Below are 10892 nucleotides of genomic sequence, written 5' to 3' on the forward strand. Positions count from 1 at the left end.
AGCTAAAACCTCCCCGGGAGCTATCTTAGTTGTGACTGTGCATCAGGCTGCTCCTGCACTGAATTGCCCTCTGATGCTTTGCTAGACGGGACATATGAACTGATAGGCTCTGGGGCTCTCCCAACTGTTGTCTTCTTTGCTATAACCCTTTCCACGGAGAGTGTTATGGTACCCCTGCCTTGTCCTCGGGAGGGTTTACCCCTACCCTTAGATGTACCACCTTGTCCCCGAGATCTAACCATTGTCTGCAATACATAGCAATAGGAATCAGTTATAGTTCAAGTTCAGAGTATCAGACAGTTGTAGACAAATTAGTATGCAGGATGGGGGAAATGCGTTCCGAAAATTTTTGAGTGCAGCCGCAGATGGGTTTGCACGGACCGCACAATTTTGAAGTGCGACCGCAGTGGTAATTCTGTGGTCCACACAATTTTTAGTGCAACCGCACAATTGAAAGGTGGACCGCACAATTTTGAGAGCGGCCGCACAATTTCTACTTAAAAATGCAACTTTTTGATAATAGAGAAAGCTATGATCTGTGGTCGCACACACTTTTCTATGTCTATGGTTCAATTTCTGTGAACCGCACAATTTCAAGTGCAGTCCGCACAATCATCTCACACTAAATGCCCCTAAGCTTACAATCTGCGGGTCGCACAATTCAAAAACAAGTCGGTATTACTCTTAGAGTTTCTCACTTTAAGCATAAACCGGACATGGTAATACCAATTAAATATGATAAACAATGTACCCATCCCCAAAATTGAACATACTAGTAATGTAGTGATGCTAAGGAAGAATCAAAGATGAAGAATTGAGTTCTAGATGCTTGAATTAGTTAAGTGCACCATTTATGCCTTTGTGTTTAATCCCGGAGTTCGTAAAATTTCAATAGTAGTGAGGAGACCATTATTTATACTTAACGGGTTAGGCAAAGGTTTAAGAGTTGAGTTCGGCCGCACAATTTCATGTACGATCCGCACTCCTTTACCTAGTACACAATTTCCTTTTGATGATCTACGATCCACACATTTTTTAGTGCGGCCGCAGATTTTGGTGAGGACCACACATTTCCTTGTGTGGATGCACTTTGGGAATTTCTCTGATAGGAAAACTTCAGAGAGTATGCAATTTTAGTTTTCCAGTTGTGCGGTCGCAGATCCTTTTCTGTTGTGACACTCAAATTTGTGCGGTCCGCAATTTTTCCATACTTAGCCAATATTTATGATCACAGTCCCTGCAAAGCACACTCATTCTTGCAACACACTTCAAAAACAGTTAGCACAAAACAAGACCTATCTAAAAAAACACATGGTTTGCCTCCCAAGAAGCGCCTGATTTAACGTCGCGGCACGATGCAGATTACCATCATCATTTGAAATGAATCACTGCCACGACATGACCATCATCAACTTTTCCCAGATAATGCTTCACCCGGTGACCATTGACTCTAAATACCTCATCATTTTTATTCTTCAAGTCCAATGCAGCAAAGGGTGTCACAGTCACAACCTCAAATGGGCCACTTCATTTAGATTTCAACTTTTGCGGAAACATCTGTAACCGAAAATTGAACAACAACACAAGATCACCTTCTTTAAACTCCTTGTTCCGAATGTACTTGTCATGTAGGTACTTCATCTTATCCTTGTATAAGGACAAACTTGTGTATGCATGGTACTGGAACTCATCTAGCTTTCAATTGTGCCACCCTTAAGTTGGCGGCGAAATCCCACTCAAGATTCAACTTCTTCAAAGCCCACATGGATTTATGCTCAAGTTCCACCGGAAGATGATAAGCTTTCCCGAACACCAACCGGTATAGAGACGTTCCAATCAGTGTTTTGTAAGCTGTCCTATAAGCCCATAAAGCATCATCAAGTTTCTTTGACCAATCTGTCCATTTGGCATTCACTGTTTTTGACAAAATACTCTTTATCTACCAGTTGGAGACTTCCACTTGACTACTTGCTTGAGGGTGATAGGGGGTCGTGACTTTATGAGTGATACCATACTTGGAGAGTAAAGTATTGAAAGCTTTGTTGCAAAAAATCGATCCCCCATTGTTCTTCTTCAAAAATGTGTAAAGATGTTCTTCTTCAAAAACGTCATCACACTTCTCGCTTCATTGTTGGGAAAGGCAACGACCTCAACCCATTTGGACACATAATCAACCACGACCAAGATGTAGGTGTTTCCACAAGAACTCACAAAAGGACCCATGAAGTCAATACCCACACATCAAAAATATCAATCTCCAATATGGTGGTAATGGGCATTTCTTTTTTCTTTGAGATTCCACCAGCCCTTTGACATTCATCACAACGCTTGACAAGATCACTAGTATCCTTGTAGAGAGTGGGCCAATAGAAACCACAACTTAACACTTTGGTCGTCGTTCTTGCTCCACCATGGTGACCATCATAAGGCGAAGAATGACAAGACCCAAGAATTTCAACTTGTTCCTCATGTAAACATCTTCTAATCACTCCATCCGTACAAATCCGAAAAAGGTACGGTTCATCCCAATAGTAGTCATGACAACCCCGTTTGAGCTTATTCCTTTGGTTTGAAGAGAACTCAACCAAAATTATACCACTTACAATATAGTTAGCTAGATCTGCAAACCAAGGCACCTCTTTCACTGAAATAGCTAAGAGTTGCTCATCGGGGAAGGAGTCATTGATTTCAAGGCCATCATGCGGCGTCCCCTCCTCCCCCAAACGAGACAAGTGGTCCACCACTTGGTTTTCACTCGCCTTTCGATCTTGGATATCAATATCAAACTCTTGCAATAAAAGTAATCATCTCATAAAAAAGGCTTTGGAATCTTTCTTGCTCATGAGATAACGAAGTGCCGCATGATCCGTAGGAACAATCACTTTAGCACCCATCAAGTATGGGTGAAACTTCTCAATAGCAAACACAATGGCAAGAAGCTCTTTCTCCATAACAATGTAGTTAACTTGGGCACTATTCATGGTCTTTCTTGCATAATATACCGGATGAAAGATCTTATTGATGTGTTACCCCAAAATAGCCCCTACCGCTACATCACTTTCATCGCACATGAGCTCAAAAGGAACACTCCAATTTGGATTGGTGATGATGGGAGTAGTGGTCAACTTGAGCTTTAGCAACTCAAATGCTCTCATCTAATCATAATTGAAATGGAATTTTGCATCTTTATCCAAAAGCTTGCATAAAGGGTTTACCACTTTAGAGAAATCCTTGATAAAACGACAGTAAAATCTTACGTGGCCTAATAAACTCCGCATGCCTTTGACTGAAGTTAGAGGTGGAAGTTTAGAAATTACCTTAATCCTTACCTTGTCGACTTCAATTCCATTCTTTGAGATCTTATGGCCAAGGATAATGCCTTTCTCAATGATGAAATGACACTTCTCCCAATTGAGCACCAAGTTTGTTTCTTCACAACTTGCCAACACTTTGTCCAAGTTTGCTAAACAATCATCAACAGAATCCCCGACCACCAAAAGTCATCTATGAAGACTTCAAGGAAATACTCCACCATGTCCGTAAAGATAGCCATAAAAAACCGTTGGAGAGTCGTCGGTGCATTGCACAACCCAAATGGCATCCCCGAGAATGAGAAAGTACCATAACGACAAGTAAAAGTAGTTTTCTCTTGATCCTATGGAGCAATAAGAATTTGATTGTAGCCAAAATACCCATCAAGGAAACAATAGAAAGCACGAACGACCAACCTATTAAGCATTTGATCTAGGAAAGGAAATAGGAAATGATCATTCCTTGTGACTTTGTTGCGCTTGCGATAGTCCATACACACTCTCCACCAGTCACTATTCCTGTAGGGATCAACTCATTATTGTCATTGGTAACCACCGTCATGCCCCCTTTCTTTGCGACACATTGAATTGGACAAGTCCACGAACTATCGGAAATGGGGTAAACAACCCCGACATCCAACCACTTGATGACCTCCTTTTTGACAACCTTTTGCATGGCTTCATTGAGTCTCCTTTGATGTTCAATAGATGGTTTTGCACCTTCCTCCAAGTTAATCTTATGCTTTCAAAATGCGGGCCTATCCCCCGAATATCTGCCAATGTCCATCCAATAGCCTTCTTTCTCTTTTGTAGCACCGGCAATGTGGAATCTACCTGCACGTTAGTCAAACATGGGGAAACAATAACCGGTAAAGTAGAAGAAGGGCCACGAAATTCATACCGAAGATGTGGAAGCAATGGCTTCAACTCCAAGACGGGAGGCTCCTAAATCCGTGAAACTAGTCTATTTATTCAAAGCTGGAATTTTCGGATAAAAATGCCTTTTCAGAGGTTTCACAGCTGCACAATTCCATGTGCGGTCCACACTTCTATTCAGTATTGACAGGAGTTGGATATGCGGTCTCACAATTCTGGAATGCGGTCGCATCTCTCACATTCTGCGGTCCGCACAATTCATGGTGCGACCACGTATGGCCCTTCTGCGGACCACAGAATTCTGAGTGAGGCTGCATAGCTAAATTCTATGGCCACGCAATAATTGCATGGTTTGGACTTCCTTTGAACTCCGTATGCACAATCTATGAACTTCTGCTCTTGGCTAGTAACAAATAGGGATTTTGACTACTTATTTGCACTCTATTACATTCGTTTTAGCTCAAATTGCTTAAAGGAATTTCCAAAAACTAATGAAATGTGCTTACTTATAGGAGTGTTAGAATATGAGTCAAACAAATGAAAATTAACTCAAAACGGAGTAATTTTTGACAAGGACTAAACAAAGCAAAAAGTGCAAAATGCGGACTGCATAATATTGAGTTCGGTCGCAGACCATGAAGAAACCTCTGATAGATTTTCTTTGCAAAGTGCGGACCACACAATTATTATGCGACCATAGAAGATGAGGTTCAGAGAGATGTGATTCTGGGATCATGAAGAAGTGCGGACCGCACAATTATTGTGCGGCCACAAAATTCAAAAGTGTGGCCGCACTCAGAAATGTGCGGTCCGTGAAAGCTGAAGAAGTGTAGTTGCAACCCAAAATTGTGCGACCGCAGAAGTCCATCATGTCAATCCATCTTCAAAGTGTGGACCGCATACAGAATTGTGCGGCCGCAGAACTTCCGCAGGGGCAATTTTGTCCGATAATTTTATTTGTGTATAAATAGTCTTTTGTCAAAATTAGGTTAATTTTTGAACATCGAAAAGTTTGTAGCCATTTTTCTTTACTGGTTTTAGTAACTTTAGCTTACTTTAGTGATTAAACGTTAGATTATTGTCATTTAATCTTGCAATATGAGTTTAATTATCATTTCTTCTTTAGTTTCTTCAATTTTCTCTATGAGTAGCAAAATTTCTAGCTAGGGTTGTGACTCAACCCTAGTGTGGTTACCTAATGGGTGTTTGATTTAGGAATTGTTTATGGTTGGGTGTGTAATATTTAGCCTAGTTCTTGCTTTAATTGTAGAATTAATGGTTGCAAATATTGATTCAAGCCTTTATGACTTAGCGTCTACTTGAGAAAGAGAGATTGAGTCTAGAAAAATTTGGCTAACAAGAAATTGGGGTGAACTCAAGAAATTGATAATCCCAATTAAAGGGTTGAATCTAGAGATAGTAAAACCCGTCTTGAGCATCTATCAATTGTTTTGTGAATTACCTATTTGGACTTAAGAAAACCAAATTGGGCAAAACCGCTCTATTATCGAGAGGTATTGAGTGGGTAATTGTGTGTTGATTGCTATATTACGACCCAACCAACGAAACCCGCTCTAAAGCCCACAACCCATTAGACAACCACCTATGTGGAAGTCATAACCCTAGATCTTTTATAATCTTGAAAAACAACAACACAAAAAATATTGTTCCCTAGCTTTTCATTTACAAACATTAGCATAAAAATTAGAAGTAGAAAAAATAACCAAACATATGGAAGTGCATTTTGGGCACATCATACGCTTAGTTCGGGTATATACCTAATCTCATCTACGCTCCTTGTGGATTCGATCCCGACTCCAAGTTGGGTAATTATAATTGCATCGACCACTTCACTACCTCAATTTGAGGTGTGAACTTGGGCAACATCAATTTTTGGCGTCGTTGCCGGGGATCAAACCGTGGTCACCCGCGTGACAGGCGGGAATACTAGCTAGGGTTGTGACCCAACCCTAATGTGGGTACCTAATGGGTATTTGATTTAGGGCTTGTTTATGGTTGGGTGTATAATATTTAGCCTAGTTCTTGCTTTAATTGTAGAATTAATGGTTGTAAACATTAATTCAAGCCTTTTTGACTTAGCCTCTACTTGAGAAAGAGAGATTGAGTCTAGGAAAACTTGGCTAACAAGAAACTAGGGTGAACTCAAGAAATTGATAGTCCCAATTAAAGAGTTGAATCTAGAGATAGTAAAACCCGACTTGAGCATCTATCAATTGTTTTGTGAATTACCCATTTGGACTTGAGAAAAATAAACCAAATTGGGCAAAACCACTCTATTATCGAGAGGTATTGAGTGGGTAATTGTGTGTTGATTTCTATATTACGCCCTGACCAACGAAACCCGCTCTAAAGCCCACAACCTGTTAGGCAACCACCTAGGTGGAAGTCACAACCATAGATCTTTTATAACTTTTAAAAACAACAACACCAAAAATATCGTTCTCTAGTTTTCATTTACAAACATTAGCATAAAAATTAGAAGTAGAAAGAAACAACCAAACATGTGGAAGTGCATTTTGGGCACATCATACGCTTAGTCTGAGTATATACCTACTCCCATCTACGCTCCCTATGGATTCGATCCCGACTCCTAGTTGGATAATTATAATTGCATCGACCGCTTCACTATCCCAATTTGAGGTGTGAACTTGGGCGACATCAATTTTTGGCACCGTTGCTGGGGAGATAAAAATGGATTTAGCTATATATTTGGTTTTGTGTGTGATCTGTCTTCCTTTCCTTACAAGTTACTAATCTTTTTGTGAAATAATTGTAGGTGATACAATGGCTCTCAACAACAATGATCCTCATTGCAACGTGCCATTAGGGGATGATGGGGATGATGACCAAGTTGAACAGGTTCCTCTTGAATCTCAAGGAAATAGACGAGGTCGGCCGCCTCAAGATAACATTCTCATTCCACCCCCACCTCCTCCAAGAACGGCGGCACACCAGGTGTTGCTGAATGAAGGATACGCAAGTGACATAGTCCCGCTCTGCATTAGGGCGGGAAATTTTCAAATCACAAATGTTATGCTTACGTTGTTAGAAAAACGGGGATTCTTCACTGGGCCTCTGAATCAAAATGCGTATAAGTACTTGAAAGGGTTTGTTGACATTGCTGGGAGAGTAAACAGACAAATGTCTCCGAGGATGCTTTAGGATTGAGTCTATTCCCTTTCTCTCTACGGGGGAAGGCTTTGGATTGGTTAGAGAGGTTGTCAAATCATTCTATCCATACATGGGATGAATTGGCCGAGAAATTCATTTCCAAGTTCTTTTCTCCCAGGCATATGGCAACTCTTAGGGATGTGATTCTAGCTTTCAAACAAGAACTCAATGAGCGTTTGCATGACATATGGGAAAGGTACTGTACTATGGTGAAATAGTGCCCAAACAATGACATGACAGAGGCTATGATTCAACAAACTTTCTATAGGGTGATTAATACTACCAATCAATGCATGGTCAACCAACTTGCCAGTGGAAATTTCATGACAACGCCGTATGAGGAAGCTTGAGAGATTCTTAATGAAATGGAAGATACTTCATCGGCATGTCAAAGTAGAACAAATGTTCCTCAAGGCAATCAAATGTGATTCACTTGCATAAAGAATTACATGATGGGCAAGAAATTACCGAGTTGACCACAACAATAAATCAACTAGACAAAGCTCAAATCAACAAGTGCAAGGTCCCAAGCAAGTAAATGCAATGGAGGAATTAGTATGATGGTAAATAAGAGAAGGCAAAAGGGTCCTCAAGTGCAAAACCGGGTTGAAAATTATGTGCAAGATGATATTGGGCTTGATCATGATGAGCAATACAATGAATAAGAAGAGGAGGTACAATATGTGAACAACTTCCAAGGGCAAAGAAGCAACAATCAAGGCCCGAATCAACAACAATGACGACCATAAGGAAATCAAGGAAGTTGGAATTCAAATAATCAAGGTAGTTGGAACAATCAAAACAACCAAGGGAATTGGAACAACCAACGCAATCAAGGAATTTGAAATGGTCAAAATAACCAAGGCAATTGGAGTGGAAATAATCAAGGCTATTGGAGAGGTAACAACCAAGGAGGGTGGAACAACAACAACAACAACCAGGGGTCAGGTATTCAAAGGCCCCCGATGTTTCAACAACCGAGCAACCCGCCTCCTTATCCTTCTTAAGGTCCAAGCTCTTCCACCAATGAGATGGGACAAATTGAGAACATTTTTAAACAAATGATGGTGAAGAATGCCGACTTTGATGCTCAACTAGCCTCTCACAACACTTCAATTCACAATTTGAAATTTCAATTGGGTCAAATCTCGCAAACATTGGAGACTCATCCTAAGGGGGCACTACCAAGTGATACGGTGGTGAACCTAAAGGGTGGGAACAACACGGGACATGCCGTGGCATTGACTACAAGAAGCGGAAAAGGTGGGGATGCAACCACCTCAAGTCGAAAGAAAATTATGGATGAGGAACAATTGGTACGAGAATATGAGATTCCAAGCAATGAAGTGCAAGCAAATGAAGAGGTGAGAATTGATATTGAAGCCAACATGGAGGAGACTAAAGAAGAAGTAAACCCATCTAGGAGCATATTGTTGACATACCGGAACCGGTAGTGCCAAAGGCTAAGGCACCAATGCCAAGGCCTCCCCCTCTATATCCCCAAAGTCTTGCCAAGCAAAATGGCGGGAACCAATTCAAAAAGTTTATTGATGTGAAGAAGAGTTTGTCCATTAATATGCCATTGGTTGGGCCCTTGGAACAAATGCCGGGATATACAAAGTTCATGAAGGACTTGGTGACAAAGAAGAGATGTGAGACTATAAACATGACACATCAAGTGAGTGAAATAGTGCACTCAATGGCTCCTAAATTGGAAGATCCAGGCGCTTTCACAATCCCATGCACCATTGGAAGTGCTGACTTTGCCAAAGCTTTATTTGATCCTGGGGCAAGTATTAACTTGATGCCCTCCTCGATTTTCAAAACTTTGGGAACTGGGCAACCAAGACCCATATCTATGAGGTTACAAATGGCGGATCGTACAATTAAGAGACCTTTGAGTATTATTGATGTTGTGTTGGTTTGTGTTGACAAGTTCGTCCTCCCGGCAGACTTTGTGATTCTTGATTGTGAAGTGGAAACTATGAGATACCTATTATCTTGGGTAGAGCTTTCCTTGCTACGAGAAAGGATCTTATTAATGTGGAAGTCGGTAAGCTCACCTTCCGGGTGGGTGATGAAAAGGTGATCTTCCACGTGGGCAAAGCTATGAGGCAACTGAATAGAAATGAAGTTTGTTCGTTCGCGGATTTGGTGACCGATGTGATTATTGATGATGCTAGTGCCACAATAAATATTGAGGGTAATTTGGAAGCCGTTTTGCTCAACCTTAATAATGATAAGGAGGAAGAATGATATGTGGAATGTGTGAATGCATCGTAAGGAATGGGGTCATACACTTATGAGCCCTGCAAGTTATCCTTGGTTCTTGAAAACTGGAATACTCCTCCAACAAAGCCCACAATCGAGGAGCCTCCCACTTTGGAGTTAAAGCCATTGCCTCTGCATCTCAGGTATGAATTCCTTGTCCCTTTTTCTACTTTACCGGTTATTCTTTCCTCTTCTTTTACTAACATGCAGGTAGAGTCGACATTGTAGGTGCTACAAAGGAGGAGAGAGATATTGGATGGACATTGGCGGATATTTAGGGCATAAGCCTCGCCTTTTGCATGCACAATATTATTTTGGAGGAGGGTGCCAAATCCTCCGTTGAACATCAAAAGAGGCTAAAATGAAGCAATGCAAGAGGTGGTCAAAAAGGACGTCATAAAGTGGTTGGATGCTGGGGTTGTTTACCTCATTTCCGATAGTTCGTGGACTTCTCCGGTACAATGTGTCCCAAATAAAAGGGGCATGAATGTGGTTACCAAAGACAAGAATGAGTTGATTCCTACAAGAACGGTGACCAGATGGAGAGTGTGTATGGACTATCGCAAGCTCAACAAAGTCAGAAGAAAAGATCATTTTCCACTTCCCTTCCTTGATCAAATGCTTGATAAGTTGGTCGGCCGTGCTTTCTATTGTTTACTCGATGGGTATTCCGGCTACAATCAAATTCTTATTGCTCTGGAGGATCAAGAAAAGACTACCTTCACATGTCCCTATGGTACTTCCGCATTCTCGCGGATTCCATTTGGGTTATGCAACACACCGATGACTTTTTAACAGTGTATGATGGCTATTTTTACCAACATGGTGGAGGATATTCTTGAGGTCTTCATGGATGAATTTTCTGTAGTTGGGAATTCTTTTGATGATTGCTTGTACAATTTGGATAAGGTCTTGGAAAGATGTGAGGAGACGAACATGGTATTAAATTAGGAGATATGTCACTTTATGGTCGAGGAGGGCATTGTCCTTGGTCACAAATTTTCAAAGAATGGTATTGAGGTCGACAAGGCCAAAATAGAGGTGATTTCTAAACTGCCGCCCCTACATCCGTGAAGGGAGTGAGAACTTTCTTGGGTCATGCGAGGTTCTACCGCCGTTTTATCATGGATTTTTCCAAAGTGGTGAATACCTTGTGTAAACATTTGGAGAAGTATGTCAAATTCCATTTCAATGAGGATTGCATGAAGGCATTTGAATTGATCATGTTCAAATTGACAACTA

The 10892-nt window shown here is 41.0% G+C and overlaps 1 protein-coding gene across 1 annotated transcript; it reads right to left on the minus strand.

Moving 5' to 3' along the window:
* Window positions 1-2207: 2207 nt before the first annotated feature.
* LOC138887974 (uncharacterized) lies at window positions 2208-2981 on the minus strand. Its single transcript, XM_070169767.1, has 2 exons — window positions 2891-2981; window positions 2208-2788 (listed from the first exon to the last, which is right to left on the minus strand). Exons 1-2 carry the CDS (start codon window positions 2979-2981, stop codon window positions 2208-2210), a joined length of 672 nt encoding a protein of 223 aa, XP_070025868.1.
* Between the last annotated feature and the right edge of the window lie 7911 nt (window positions 2982-10892).

The sequence above is a fragment of the Nicotiana sylvestris genome, chromosome 3, assembly GCF_000393655.2.
Source record: "Nicotiana sylvestris chromosome 3, ASM39365v2, whole genome shotgun sequence".
NCBI lineage: Eukaryota > Viridiplantae > Streptophyta > Magnoliopsida > Solanales > Solanaceae > Nicotiana > Nicotiana sylvestris.